Source organism: Pelophylax lessonae (genome assembly GCF_965119305.1).
Source record: "Pelophylax lessonae genome assembly, chromosome: 1".
NCBI classification, from domain to species: domain Eukaryota; kingdom Metazoa; phylum Chordata; class Amphibia; order Anura; family Ranidae; genus Pelophylax; species Pelophylax lessonae.
The window spans coordinates 595,532,811-595,546,320 of NC_138768.1; the positions used below are offsets into that span (position 1 = coordinate 595,532,811).

Genomic DNA, 13,510 nt, shown 5'->3' on the forward strand with positions numbered 1-13,510 from the left:
AAGAACAAATAATAATGGGGATGGGGTATAACCCTGCATCTTACTTCGACTTACACTGGTTAATATAAAGTCCAGAAAGTTTACCAAAATGAGACATAAAAGACAAGAGGTTGGGGAGAGAAAATGCATTGGCTGTGAATAGGCAACATTTATGGTAAACCCTGTCACATCTCGGGGCTGTTGCATTGCTTGGGCTAGGGGTTTTAATCCCAAGAACAAAAAATAATGAGGATGGGGGACAATCCTGCCACTTACTTCTGAAAACTGCAAATTCTTTCGAACAAAATAGCAAGTATCTAATGAATGCAGAAGGAGTGCTGTAAAGCATCTTGATCCATGTAAGAATGCCCCATTTTTGCAGGGAAAACTATAAATAGTCTCAGCTAAGAGAAACAAAGGACTTTTTTTATATTGAGAGAATCTGGGGTGGATCTCCACACGACATAGAAAAAGAGCAAACACAGGGTGCTGGAGTAAGTGAAACTGCAATAATTACAATGTATTCAACATAGCACACTTACATGTTAAGACTAGGGTTGAGCGAACACCTAGATGTCCGTGTTCGACGGGTTCGGCCGAACTTTAAAAAAAAGTCCGGGTCCGTGTCCCGGACTTTTACCGAACTTTTCCCGGACACCGAACCCCATTGAAGTCAATGGGGACCCGAACTTTAAGGCACTAAAATGGCTCTAAAACACCAAAGGAAAGGGCTAGAGTGCTGCAAATGGCAGCAAAACGTAATTAAGAGCATGGCAAGTGCTCTGCAAACAAATGTGGATAGGGAAATAACTTAAAACAACAAAAAAAAAACAGAAAAATAAAACAATGTTCTTCTTCATCTCTGAAGGACGAGGCCCATATGGAGTAGGAGGGAGGTTGAGGTGGTGGTGGATGTGGCGGTGACATAGGCGTGCGCACAGGGTGTGCTGGGTGTGCCTGGGCACACCCTAATCACCTAGGGCACATAGCATTGCCAGTGAGGAGATGGGAAAGATCTCCCTGGGACCTGCTCTGCTCTATTTCTCCTTGCCTACAGGTACATGGCCCCGATACATTACTCTCCCTGCTGGCAAACACATGCATGTGTATTTCAACTTTGGGGTGCACACCTTAATGCAATAGGCTGCGCACACCTATGGGCGGTGTAGGTGGAAGCGGCGGTGGAGGAGGACCAGGGCCGGATTAACAGCATCATGGGCTTGGTGCTGAGGATTTTGAAGGGCCTTAAGGGCCGTGCCTTGCCATGCACCCAGAGGAGGAAGGGTGCAGCCATGCATGCCTAATTCAACATGGGATGCTGTCTCTGAAGCCCATAAACACATCCATGCATCGCCAACTGTCCCTCCTTGTCCGGCCTTCACGCTGTGTGGGGAGGTTCTGAGGGTGCTGCCTGGGGAAGCGAGCATAGAAGCCAGACTTCTGTGTTTACAAGTGACAGAAGAGCGGTAACAGTGAATATGGCCAACCCGGGGCCTATATAAAAGGTAGGGGCCTGGAGCTGCAGCTCCAATAGCCCCTACATTAATCTGGCCCTGAGGAGGAGGACGAGGTAGCCAACACTGCTTCTTTTCAAAAATTTTAAATGAGGATACACCCCAAAAGAGTGAGAAAGAGCAAAAATGGAACAATGGGTGGGTAAGGTCGGTATCCATTGCTATTCTGCATAAGGTACGGAAAAGTCCCGTGGGATCCATGCCTGGTTCATTTTAATGAACGTGAGCTTGTCCACATTGTCTCTGGACAGGCGGCTGCGCTTGTCTGTTATAACGCCCCCAGCCGTGCTAAATACCCGTTCAGATAATACACTGGCTGCAGGGCACGCCAGCACCTCCAAGGCGTAAAGGGCAAGCTCAGGCCATGTGCCCAATTTGGAGACCCAGAAGTTGAAGGGGGCAGACCCGTCATTCACTACATGTAGGCGTGTGCACACATACTGCTCCACCATGTTGGTAAAATGCTGCCTCCTGCTAAGACGTTCCATCTGAGCTGCTGGTGCTGCTGTTTGTTGTGGCGTGCTGACAAAGCTTTTCCACATTTCGGCCATGCTAACCCTGCCTTCTGAGGTGCTGGCGGTGCCCTGGTTGCGTTGGCGACCTCCTCCTCCTCCTCCTCTGCCTTGTGCTTCCACTGTGGCCCCGCTGTCAGATGGGAATGCCAGCAGCATGGCGTCTACCAGCGTGCGCTTGTACTCGCGCATCTTGCGATCGCGCTCCAGTGAGTGAATTAAGGACGGTACGTTGTCCTTGTAACGGGGATCCAGCAGCGTGGCCACCCAGTAATCAGCACAAGTTAGAATGTGGGCAACTCGGCGGTCGTTGTGGAGACACTGCAGCATGTAATCGCTCATGTGTGCCAGGCTGCCCAGAGGCGACGAAAGGCTGTCCTCTGTGGGAGGTGTATCGTCCGTGTCCTCTGTATCCCCCCAGCCACGCACCAGTGATGGCCATGAGCTGGCCTGGGTGCCACCCTGCTGTGAACATGGTTCCATCTCCTCCTCCAGCTCCTCCTCCTCCTCATCCTCCTCATCCTCCAGAACTGTGCCCCTGCAGTACAATTGCGTCCCTGGCGTTTGCGTGTGCAGGAACCCACCCTCGGAGCCCCTTGCGAATGACTGCCCTGAAAGCCTTGGAAATGTTACCTCTTCATCCTCCTCCTCCTCCTCATCCTGTGCCACATCCTCTTCCATCATCGCCCGAATTGTTTTTTCAAGGAGGCATAGAAGTGGGATAGTTAAGCTGAGAACGGCGTCATTGCCACTGGCCATGTTGGTGGAGTACTCAAAACAGCGCAACAAGGCACACAGGTCTCGCATGGAGGCCCAGTTATTGGTGGTGAAGTGGTGCTGTTCCGCAGAGCGACTCACGCGTGCGTGCTGCAGCTGAAACTCCACTATGGCCTGCTGCTGCTCTCACAGTCTTTCCAGCATGTGCAAGGTGGAGTTCCACCTTGTGGGCACGTCACATATGAGGCGGTGAGCGGGAAGGCCGAAGTTACGCTGCAGCGCTGCCAGGCGAGCAGCAGCAGGGTGAGAACGCCGAAAGTGCGCACAAACGGCCCGCACTTTCTGCAGCAGCTCTGACATATCGGGGTAGTTTTTAAGGAACCTCTGCACCACCAAATTCAGCACATGCGCCAGGCAAGGGATGTGCGTCAAACCGGCTAGGCCCAGAGCTGCTATGAGATTTCGCCCGTTATCACACACCACCAGGCCGGGCTTGAGGCTCGCTGGCAGCAACCACTCATTTGTCTGCTGTTCCATGCTCCTCCACAACTCCTGCGCGGTGTGTGGTTTGTCCCCCAAACAGGCAAGTTGTAAAACTGCCTGCTGTCGTTTACCCCTGGCCGTGCTGAAGTTGGTGGTGAAGGTGTTACGCTGTCCGGATGAGGAGGCGGTAGAGGATGAGGAAGCGGAGTAGGAGGAGTTACGAACAGGAGGCAAACTGAAGCGCCCTGCAATCCTCGGTGGTGGAAGGACATGCGCCAAATTGCTATCCGCCTCAGGCCCATCCGCCACTGCATTTACCCAGTGTGCCGTTAGGGAGATATAACGCCCCTGACCGTGCTTACTGGTCCACGTATCCGTAGTTAGGTGGACCTTGGCACAGATGGCGTTGCGCAGTGCACACCTGATATTTTCCCCCACTTGGTTGTGCAGGGAAGGGATGGCTTGCCTGGAAAAGTAGTGGCGGCTGGGCACGACGTACTGTGGGACAGCCACCGACATAAGGTTTTTAAAACTGTGCGTCTCCACCAGACGGAATGACAGCATTTCAAAGGCCAATAATTTTGAAATGCTGGCATTCAGGGCCAGGGATCGCGGGTGGGTAGGGGGGTACTTCCTCTTCCTCTCAAGTGTTTGGGAGATGGAAAGCTGAACGCTTCCACGGGACATTGTGGAGATGGTTGTTGGTGACCCAGGTGGTGGTGTTGCTGACAGATCGTCTGTTTGCGGGGTGGCAGGTGCCGGTATCACTACAGATGTGGCTGGAGCGGCCGAGACTGCAGCAGAAGAGGAAGCAGGATGAGCCAGAGACGTTTCTTGGTTTTGAAGGTGTGTACTCCACTGCAGCTCGTGCTTTGCACTTAGATGCCTGATCATGCAGGTTGTGCTCAGGTTGAGAAGGTTCATGCCTCGCTTCAAGCTCTGATTGCACAGGGTGCAAACCACTCGTGTCCTGTCATCAGCACATTTTCTAAAGAACTTCCACGCTAGAGAACTCCTTTGAGCTGACTTTGGTGCGCTCGTTCCCTTGCTGCGTTGGGCAGTAGCGGGCGTAGTGTCTAGGGCACGGCCGCTCCGCTTCTGCACCCTGCTCCCTCTTCTGCTGTGCTGGTGGCTCTGTGCGACCACCGCCTCTTCCTCCAAACTACTCAGGTCACCTGCATGACGTTCATTCCATGTGGGGTCGAGGACCTCATCGTCCTCCACATCATCTTCCACCCAGTCTTCACCCCTGCCCTCCTTGTCGGTCTCCACAATGCTGAACGCCGCAGCAGTTGGCACCTGCGTTTCGTCATCATCGGAGACGTGCTGCGATGATCCTTGCATGTACTCATCTTGAGAAATAAGTGGTTGGGCATCGCTGCACTCAATCTCTTCCACTTCTGGGGCAGGGCTAGGTGGATGGCCCTGGGAAACCCTGCTGACAGAGTCCTCAAAAAGAATAAGAGACTGCTGTATGGCTTGGGGCTCAGACTGCTGGCCTGATTTGCAAGGGGGTGAGGTGAAAGACGGTTGGACATTGGCTGCAGGTGCCAACTCTGACCTTTCTGCAGTAGACTGGGTGGGAGACAATGTGAAGGAACTGGAGGCACTGTCAGCAGCAAACCAATCTACTATCGCCTCAACTTGTTCTGGCCTCATCACTTCTAGGGGCGTTTGATGCCCTACCAAATACTGATGCAGGTTCTGTCGCCTACTCACACTTGAGGAAGGTGTTTCACTTGTGCGTGTAGCTGGCACAGATCGACCATGTCCTCTCCTTGCAACAGGAGCTCTACCAGCAGCACCACGACCCAGGCCACGGCCCTTATTTGACGGTCTCCTCATATTTCTGTAATTTAAGATCTTGCCCTAGAAAGGTTTTTATTGAATAGCGGAATAGAAAATATGATCCAAAAAAAGTGTATGTATATCACACGTACACAACCACACTAGGCCCCAATTACTATTGTTTGTACCCCTAAAAGGCTAGATGAGGAGTAGGGGGAGTATGGAACAGGCAGCACCCTCAAACCTTCAGAAGTATGAGATGAACCCCAACAACTTGGAAAGGTGGATCTCTCTCACACGTACCGACACAGACTATCCCGCAATTCAATTGATCCTCAAAGGTTTTTATTGAATAGCGGAATAGGAAATATGATCAAAAAAAGTGTATGTATCTCGCACGTACACAACCACACTAGGCCCCAATTACTATTGTTTGTACCCCTAAAAGGCTAGATGAGGAGTAGGGGGAGTATGGAACAGGCAGCACCCTCAAACCTTCAGAAGTATGAGATGAACCCCAACAACTTGGAAAGGTGGATCTCTCTCACACGTACCGACACAGACTATCCCGCAATTCAATTGATCCTCAAAGGTTTTTATTGAATAGCGGAATAGGAAATATGATCAAAAAAAGTGTATGTATCTCGCACGTACACAACCACACTAGGCCCCAATTACTATTGTTTGTACCCCTAAAAGGCTAGATGAGGAGTAGGGGGAGTATGGAACAGGCAGCACCCTCAAACCTTCAGAAGTATGAGATGAACCCCAACAACTTGGAAAGGTGGATCTCTCTCACACGTACCGACACAGACTATCCCGCAATTCAATTGATCCTCAAAGGTTTTTATTGAATAGCGGAATAGGAAATATGATCAAAAAAAGTGTATGTATCTCGCACGTACACAACCACACTAGGCCCCAATTACTATTGTTTGTACCCCTAAAAGGCTAGATGAGGAGTAGGGGGAGTATGGAACAGGCAGCACCCTCAAACCTTCAGAAGTATGAGATGAACCCCAACAACTTGGAAAGGTGGATCTCTCTCACACGTACCGACACAGACTATCCCGCAATTCAATTGATCCTCAAAGGTTTTTATTGAATAGCGGAATAGGAAATATGATCAAAAAAAGTGTATGTATCTCGCACGTACACAACCACACTAGGCCCCAATTACTATTGTTTGTACCCCTAAAAGGCTAGATGAGGAGTAGGGGGGGTATGGAACAGGCAGCACCCTCAAACCTTCAGAAGTATGAGATGAACCCCAACAACTTGGAAAGGTGGATCTCTCTCACACGTACCAACACAGACTATCCCCCAATTTAACTGATCCCCAAAGGTTTTTGATTAAATAGCGGAATAGAAAATATGATCCCAAAAAAGTGTATGTATATCACACGTACACAACCACACTAGGCCCCAATTACTATTGTTTGTACCCCTAAAAGGCTAGGAGTAGGGGGAGTATGGAACAGGCAGCACCCTCAAACCTTCAGAAGTATGAGATGAACCCCAACAACTTGGAAAGGTGGATCTCTCTCACACGTACCAACACAGACTATCCCCCAATTTAACTGATCCCCAAAGGTTTTTGATTAAATAGCGGAATAGAAAATATGATCCCAAAAAAGTGTATGTATATCACACGTACACAACCACACTAGGCCCCAATTACTATTGTTTGTACCCCTAAAAGGCTAGGAGTAGGGGGAGTATGGAACAGGCAGCACCCTCAAACCTTCAGAAGTATGAGATGAACCCCAACAACTTGGAAAGGTGGATCTCTCTCACACGTACCAACACAGACTATCCCCCAATTTAACTGATCCCCAAAGGTTTTTGATTAAATAGCGGAATAGAAAATATGATCCCAAAAAAGTGTATGTATATCACACGTACACAACCACACTAGGCCCCAATTACTATTGTTTGTACCCCTAAAAGGCTAGGAGTAGGGGGAGTATGGAACAGGCAGCACCCTCAAACCTTCAGAAGTATGAGATGAACCCCAACAACTTGGAAAGGTGGATCTCTCTCACACGTACCAACACAGACTATCCCCCAATTTAACTGATCCCCAAAGGTTTTTGATTAAATAGCGGAATAGAAAATATGATCCCAAAAAAGTGTATGTATATCACACGTACACAACCACACTAGGCCCCAATTACTATTGTTTGTACCCCTAAAAGGCTAGGAGTAGGGGGAGTATGGAACAGGCAGCACCCTCAAACCTTCAGAAGTATGAGATGAACCCCAACAACTTGGAAAGGTGGATCTCTCTCACACGTACCAACACAGACTATCCCCCAATTTAACTGATCCCCAAAGGTTTTTGATTAAATAGCGGAATAGAAAATATGATCCCAAAAAAGTGTATGTATATCACACGTACACAACCACACTAGGCCCCAATTACTATTGTTTGTACCCCTAAAAGGCTAGGAGTAGGGGGAGTATGGAACAGGCAGCACCCTCAAACCTTCAGAAGTATGAGATGAACCCCAACAACTTGGAAAGGTGGATCTCTCTCACACGTACCAACACAGACTATCCCCCAATTTAACTGATCCCCAAAGGTTTTTGATTAAATAGCGGAATAGAAAATATGATCCCAAAAAAGTGTATGTATATCACACGTACACAACCACACTAGGCCCCAATTACTATTGTTTGTACCCCTAAAAGGCTAGGAGTAGGGGGAGTATGGAACAGGCAGCACCCTCAAACCTTCAGAAGTATGAGATGAACCCCAACAACTTGGAAAGGTGGATCTCTCTCACACGTACCAACACAGACTATCCCCCAATTTAACTGATCCCCAAAGGTTTTTGATTAAATAGCGGAATAGAAAATATGATCCCAAAAAAGTGTATGTATATCACACGTACACAACCACACTAGGCCCCAATTACTATTGTTTGTACCCCTAAAAGGCTAGGAGTAGGGGGAGTATGGAACAGGCAGCACCCTCAAACCTTCAGAAGTATGAGATGAACCCCAACAACTTGGAAAGGTGGATCTCTCTCACACGTACCAACACAGACTATCCCCCAATTTAACTGATCCCCAAAGGTTTTTGATTAAATAGCGGAATAGAAAATATGATCCCAAAAAAGTGTATGTATATCACACGTACACAACCACACTAGGCCCCAATTACTATTGTTTGTACCCCTAAAAGGCTAGGAGTAGGGGGAGTATGGAACAGGCAGCACCCTCAAACCTTCAGAAGTATGAGATGAACCCCAACAACTTGGAAAGGTGGATCTCTCTCACACGTACCAACACAGACTATCCCCCAATTTAACTGATCCCCAAAGGTTTTTGATTAAATAGCGGAATAGAAAATATGATCCCAAAAAAGTGTATGTATATCACACGTACACAACCACACTAGGCCCCAATTACTATTGTTTGTACCCCTAAAAGGCTAGGAGTAGGGGGAGTATGGAACAGGCAGCACCCTCAAACCTTCAGAAGTATGAGATGAACCCCAACAACTTGGAAAGGTGGATCTCTCTCACACATACCAACACAGACTATCCCCCAATTTAACTGATCCCCAAAGGTTTTTGATTAAATAGCGGAATAGAAAATATGATCCCAAAAAAGTGTATGTATATCACACGTACACAACCACACTAGGCCCCAATTACTATTGTTTGTACCCCTAAAAGGCTAGATGAGGAGTAGGGGGAGTATGGAACAGGCAGCACCCTCAAACCTTCAGAAGTATGAGATTGTGTTCACTGTACCCCACAAAGATTGAGTTCACTGCACCCCACAATGATTGTGTTCACTGCACCCCACAAAGATTGTGTTCACTGCACCTCACAAAGATTGTGTTCACTGTACCCCCCAAAGATTGTGTTCACTGCACCCCACAAAGATTCTGTTCACTGTACCCCACAAAGATTGTGTTCACTGCACCCCAAAAAGATTGTGTTCACTGCACCCCAAAAAGGATGTTGTTCACTGCACCCCAAAAAGGATGTTGTTCACTCCACCCCAAAAAGATTGTGTTCACTGCACCCCACAAAGATTGTGTTCACTGCACCCCAAAAAGATTGTGTTCACTGCACCCCAAAAATGATTTTGTTCACTGCACCCCAAAAAGGATTTTGTTCACTGCACCCCAAAAAGGATGTTGTTCACTCCACCCCAAAAAGATTGTGTTCACTGCACCCCAAAAAGATTGTGTTCACTGCACCCCACAAAGGATTTTGTTCACTGCACCCCAAAAAGATTGTGTTCACTGCACCCCAAAAAGGATGTTGTTCACTGCACCCCAAAAAGGATTTTGTTCACTGCACCCCAAAAAGATTGTGTTCACTGCACCCCACAAAGGATTTTGTTCACTGCACCCCACAAAGATTGTGTTCACTGCACACCAAAAAGGATTGTGTTCACTGCACCCCAAAAAGATTTTGTTCACTGCACCCCAAAAAGATTGTGTTCACTGCAGCCCAAAAAGATTGTGTTCACTGCAGCCCAAAAAGATTGTGTTCACTGCAGCCCAAAAAGATTGTGTTCACTGCAGCCCAAAAAGATTGTGTTCACTGCAGCCCAAAAAGATTGTGTTCACTGCAGCTCACACACAGAAAAATGGATGTGGATCACTGACACCTGCCTATCTCCAATCCCACACCACACAGCAATATCGATTGTAGTTTGTAGAACACAGTTTCCCTAAAATTCAGCAGACTCTGTCCCTAACAGGATTGAGAAGAGATCGTAGATCAGGATTGAGTGCAGACCCCACCCCCCACACAGCAATATCGATTGTAGTTTGTAGAAGACACTGACCCTATAATTCAGCAGACTCTATCCCTAAAATGCCTACAACTCGCCCTGCCTAAACACTCCGACCTGTCCCTCAATTCTATCCGGACACAAATGGTTTTTTCCTGCCTATCTTTCCCTAATCAGCAGCCAGCACGTTGATGTGTGCTCTGTCCCTGAATCTAAGCAGCATAATGACGCCGCTGCGGCTGCCTCGAACTTATAAAGACTTGGTCACATGCTTCAGACGGCCAATCACAGCTACTGAGACATTTGCAGGCATGGCTGGGATGGCTTAAGGCACACCAGTTAAACGATTGTTGATTGGCTGTTGAAAGCCCGCCATGAAAAGAGCGCCAAAGCATGCAAAACCCGGAAATAAAACGACCGAACACGGATTTTTACCCGAACATACAGTAAAGTGTCCGTGTCCGTGTTCGGGTACAAAAAATCCAATTATTCGGTACGAACACGAATAATACAGTCCGTGTTCGCTCAACACTAGTTAAGACGTTATTGACAGCATAGTGGTACAAAGGAAAACTGCCAAACCAGTGACAGGGTCATGAGCAGTCAAGGCTCATTGATGCACTTGGGGAGCAAAAGCTGGCCCATGTAGTCTGATCCAATAGAAGAGATACTGTAGCTCAAATTGCTTAAAAATGTCATGCTGATTCTGATAGAAAGGTACCAGAACACAACAGTGCATCACAGTTTGTTGAATATTGGGCTGTGTAGCTGCAGAGTGGTCAGGGTGCCCATGCTGACCCCTACCCACCTCCAAAAGTGCCTACAATAGGCACGTAAACATGGGAACTGGACCATGGAACAATGGAAGAAGGTGGCCTGGTCTCATAAATCATAGTAATGGAGCAATAGGACTGTGTAGAAGTTGGACTTAGCAGGAAGCTCTAAGACTATGTTGAAGTATTGGAGCATTCTTTAAACAGGACTTCCCAGGATTCAGGTAAAACAGAGAATTATGAATTATGTTTTAGGTATAGGCAAGCACCACTGAGAATTCATAAAGTGACAGCGTCTCTTTAAACTCACCTGGTTTTATACAAGTCACTCCCGCCCCAATACTTTCCACAACTCCAACTGCTTCATGGCCCAAAATCACTGGAAATTTGGAAGGAATAATTTCTTTCAGTACACTGCTGTCTGATCCACAAATACCAGAAGCAAGAATCTGAATGGGAAAATAGGTAAAAAACAAAACAAAATTTAACATAAAATAGTCATCATGACATCTTTTGAGGTTGTAATGATAATGGAAATAATGAAAGAAATAATGGGTAGTAGAGGGAAAACTGGCCTCGTTCTGAGCTCAGCAAAGACTTGGATGTCTGGTAGGGCAGCTACTCTAGGTAGTTTTTGTGCACAGAATGGCTAAAAGTTCCAGAAATAATTCTATATGCTTAAAATAAATATAAAACGCAATCACTAATATCTCACATAAACCTTAACATGTTAACCTATTTCCAAAAGTTGTTATAAAATTATAGCTAATGACCTAACCATGAATGCCCTTTATTCAGCTACTTCTTGCTATAGGATATCTTCCAGTTGTCTCTTAATTGTGCTCCTGTATTGTCATCCTGTCACAAGCACCCATGATAGATACTACAAGCAGCAGTTTCAACACATTGTACAGGCATTATCTGCATTTGTTACATTTAAGATAAAGATGGTTTAGAGCAACATTTTTCAACCATGGTGCCCAGGCACCCTAGAGTGCCTTCAAGTTTCTTCAGGTGTGCAAAATGTCAGAATATTGACCAAAAATTGTATACAAGCCAGCAGGTGGGTCAAATCTGCCTTTTAGTTAATTAAAGCCACAGGTTTTCATTTTGACACCATTAGAACCTTCTAGCTGCCAGCATCCAATGATGTCATTGATTGATAAGGAGGACGTCAAGTGGCCTGAACACCATGCTTATTTGCCCCTTCTCTGCCCCTCTCTGTCATCACTGGGATCACATTAGCTGAATGAGGGAGAGAAATTGAGAGAGGAAAAACATTGGAATAATAGTCAGTACCAGTGTGCAAAGGTATGTTTGATTTGGAAGAATAAATCACCTCTAGCGTCCTACATGTGTAGATATTTCTGCGATATGTAAAACTATTAGTTTCATTTTTTACATTTTAGAATGGGGTGCCTTGAGATTGTACAGAATTTGAAAGGGTTCCTTGAATGAAAAAAGAGAGACACTGGTTTAGAGCAATGATGTGCAGCCAAGGGGCACTGTCATGCCGCTTGCCAAAGCTATCTATTGCAGAAGCCAAAGTTACTTATTAAAAGGCTCATATAGCCTAATATCTACCACACTATCACCCTTCCCTCCCCCATTCTAGGGCATTATTAGCAGGGGAAGCATACACTTTGCTAAGTGAACAGCCTTTACTCTGTTAATAAGATGTCCCAGCAGACCAGTTTTTTTTAAACATCTGCCAAAAAATGGTCAATGGCAGTCGTTTTACTAAACATAACAATGCTAAAGACATGTAATCCATTGGGAAGAAAAGAAGTAAAAACAAGTCGTGTCTACACGCCCATGTCATAACATAAAGCTCTATAAAGAATAAGAATTCTTTAAAATAGCATAATGACACACCCATATTTTCCATTGACCAGCCACAATTTCATCATGTGCAGGTTTCTGCAGGTATCTGCATAGGAGGATCATGCAGCTTGCTTGGCGTACTGACATCTGGCACTATGTTGAGTTACAGATGTGACAAAGCTATATTTGTATGTCAATGCACATTTTTAATCCTACATACTGTTACATGTTATATTATTTTATGGCTTACATACTCAAGACAGTGCAGGCCACTACTATAATACTGGGTTGAGCCCTGTTCAGACAGGCAGTAAGAATGTGTTTTTACCACCCCCTGGCTGCCCACCAAGAGTCTAACAAGGCAGTCAGAGGGTACAGTACAAATGCTGGGGCAAATTTAACTATGCTTGTCAACATGACACAGGTAGTACTATGCCCCAACCTCGTTTTTTTAAAATGTAGATTTACTGTTCTGAGTTTGGATATAGGTATAGCTCATAGGGCTAAAACAGCAACCTATTTGGTCAATGCAAACCAATAGTTTTTCCTTAATAGGCAGAACCTTCACTTCACTGACCGTGAGTAGAAATATGGCCTTATGACTCATTTACACAGGTGTACCTATTCATACACCCATGCCAAGGGCTGTCTTTGTCTGCATGTTTCATGCATCAATGTGCAGGCAGGCCTATTCATGTCAATTGGAATGCAGAGGCTGCACAGACACAGCTGCTGTGGATAGGTACACTGATGTGAACAAGGCCGAAATGTCGGTTCACACTATGGCGATCCGACTTCGGGGGCGACCTGTGAATTCGTGTGCACCGCGACTTCGGCGCGACTTGCACAGACTTCACATAATGGAAGTCAATGCAAGTCGCTCCGATGTCGCCCCGAAGTAGTACAGGAACTATTTTCTGAGTCGCTCCTATTAGAATGGTTACCGTAGCACAGAATGGACAGCGACCTGTCAGGCTGACCATTCGCCTGACAAGTCGCGGTAGTGTGAACCGGGACTCAGGAGGCAGCATATTTATTTAATATAAATCTATACAAAATACAATTTTCAATTCATTCATTCATTTTCAATCTGGGAATAGATTGTGAGCTCATGGATCTAAACAGCAGTGTACAATATTAAAGCAAACCTCAATTTTAT

General features: G+C 46.4%; 1 protein-coding gene across 1 annotated transcript in view; it reads right to left on the reverse strand.

The window, feature by feature from the left end:
* LOC309548674 (uncharacterized protein) overlaps positions 1 to 13,510 on the reverse strand; it is a 117,963-nt gene that overhangs the window by 94,230 nt on the left and 10,223 nt on the right. Inside the window, 1 exon segment of the mRNA XM_082248636.1 lies at positions 10,838 to 10,976. Within this exon segment, the coding sequence (XP_082104762.1) occupies positions 10,838 to 10,976 (139 nt within the window).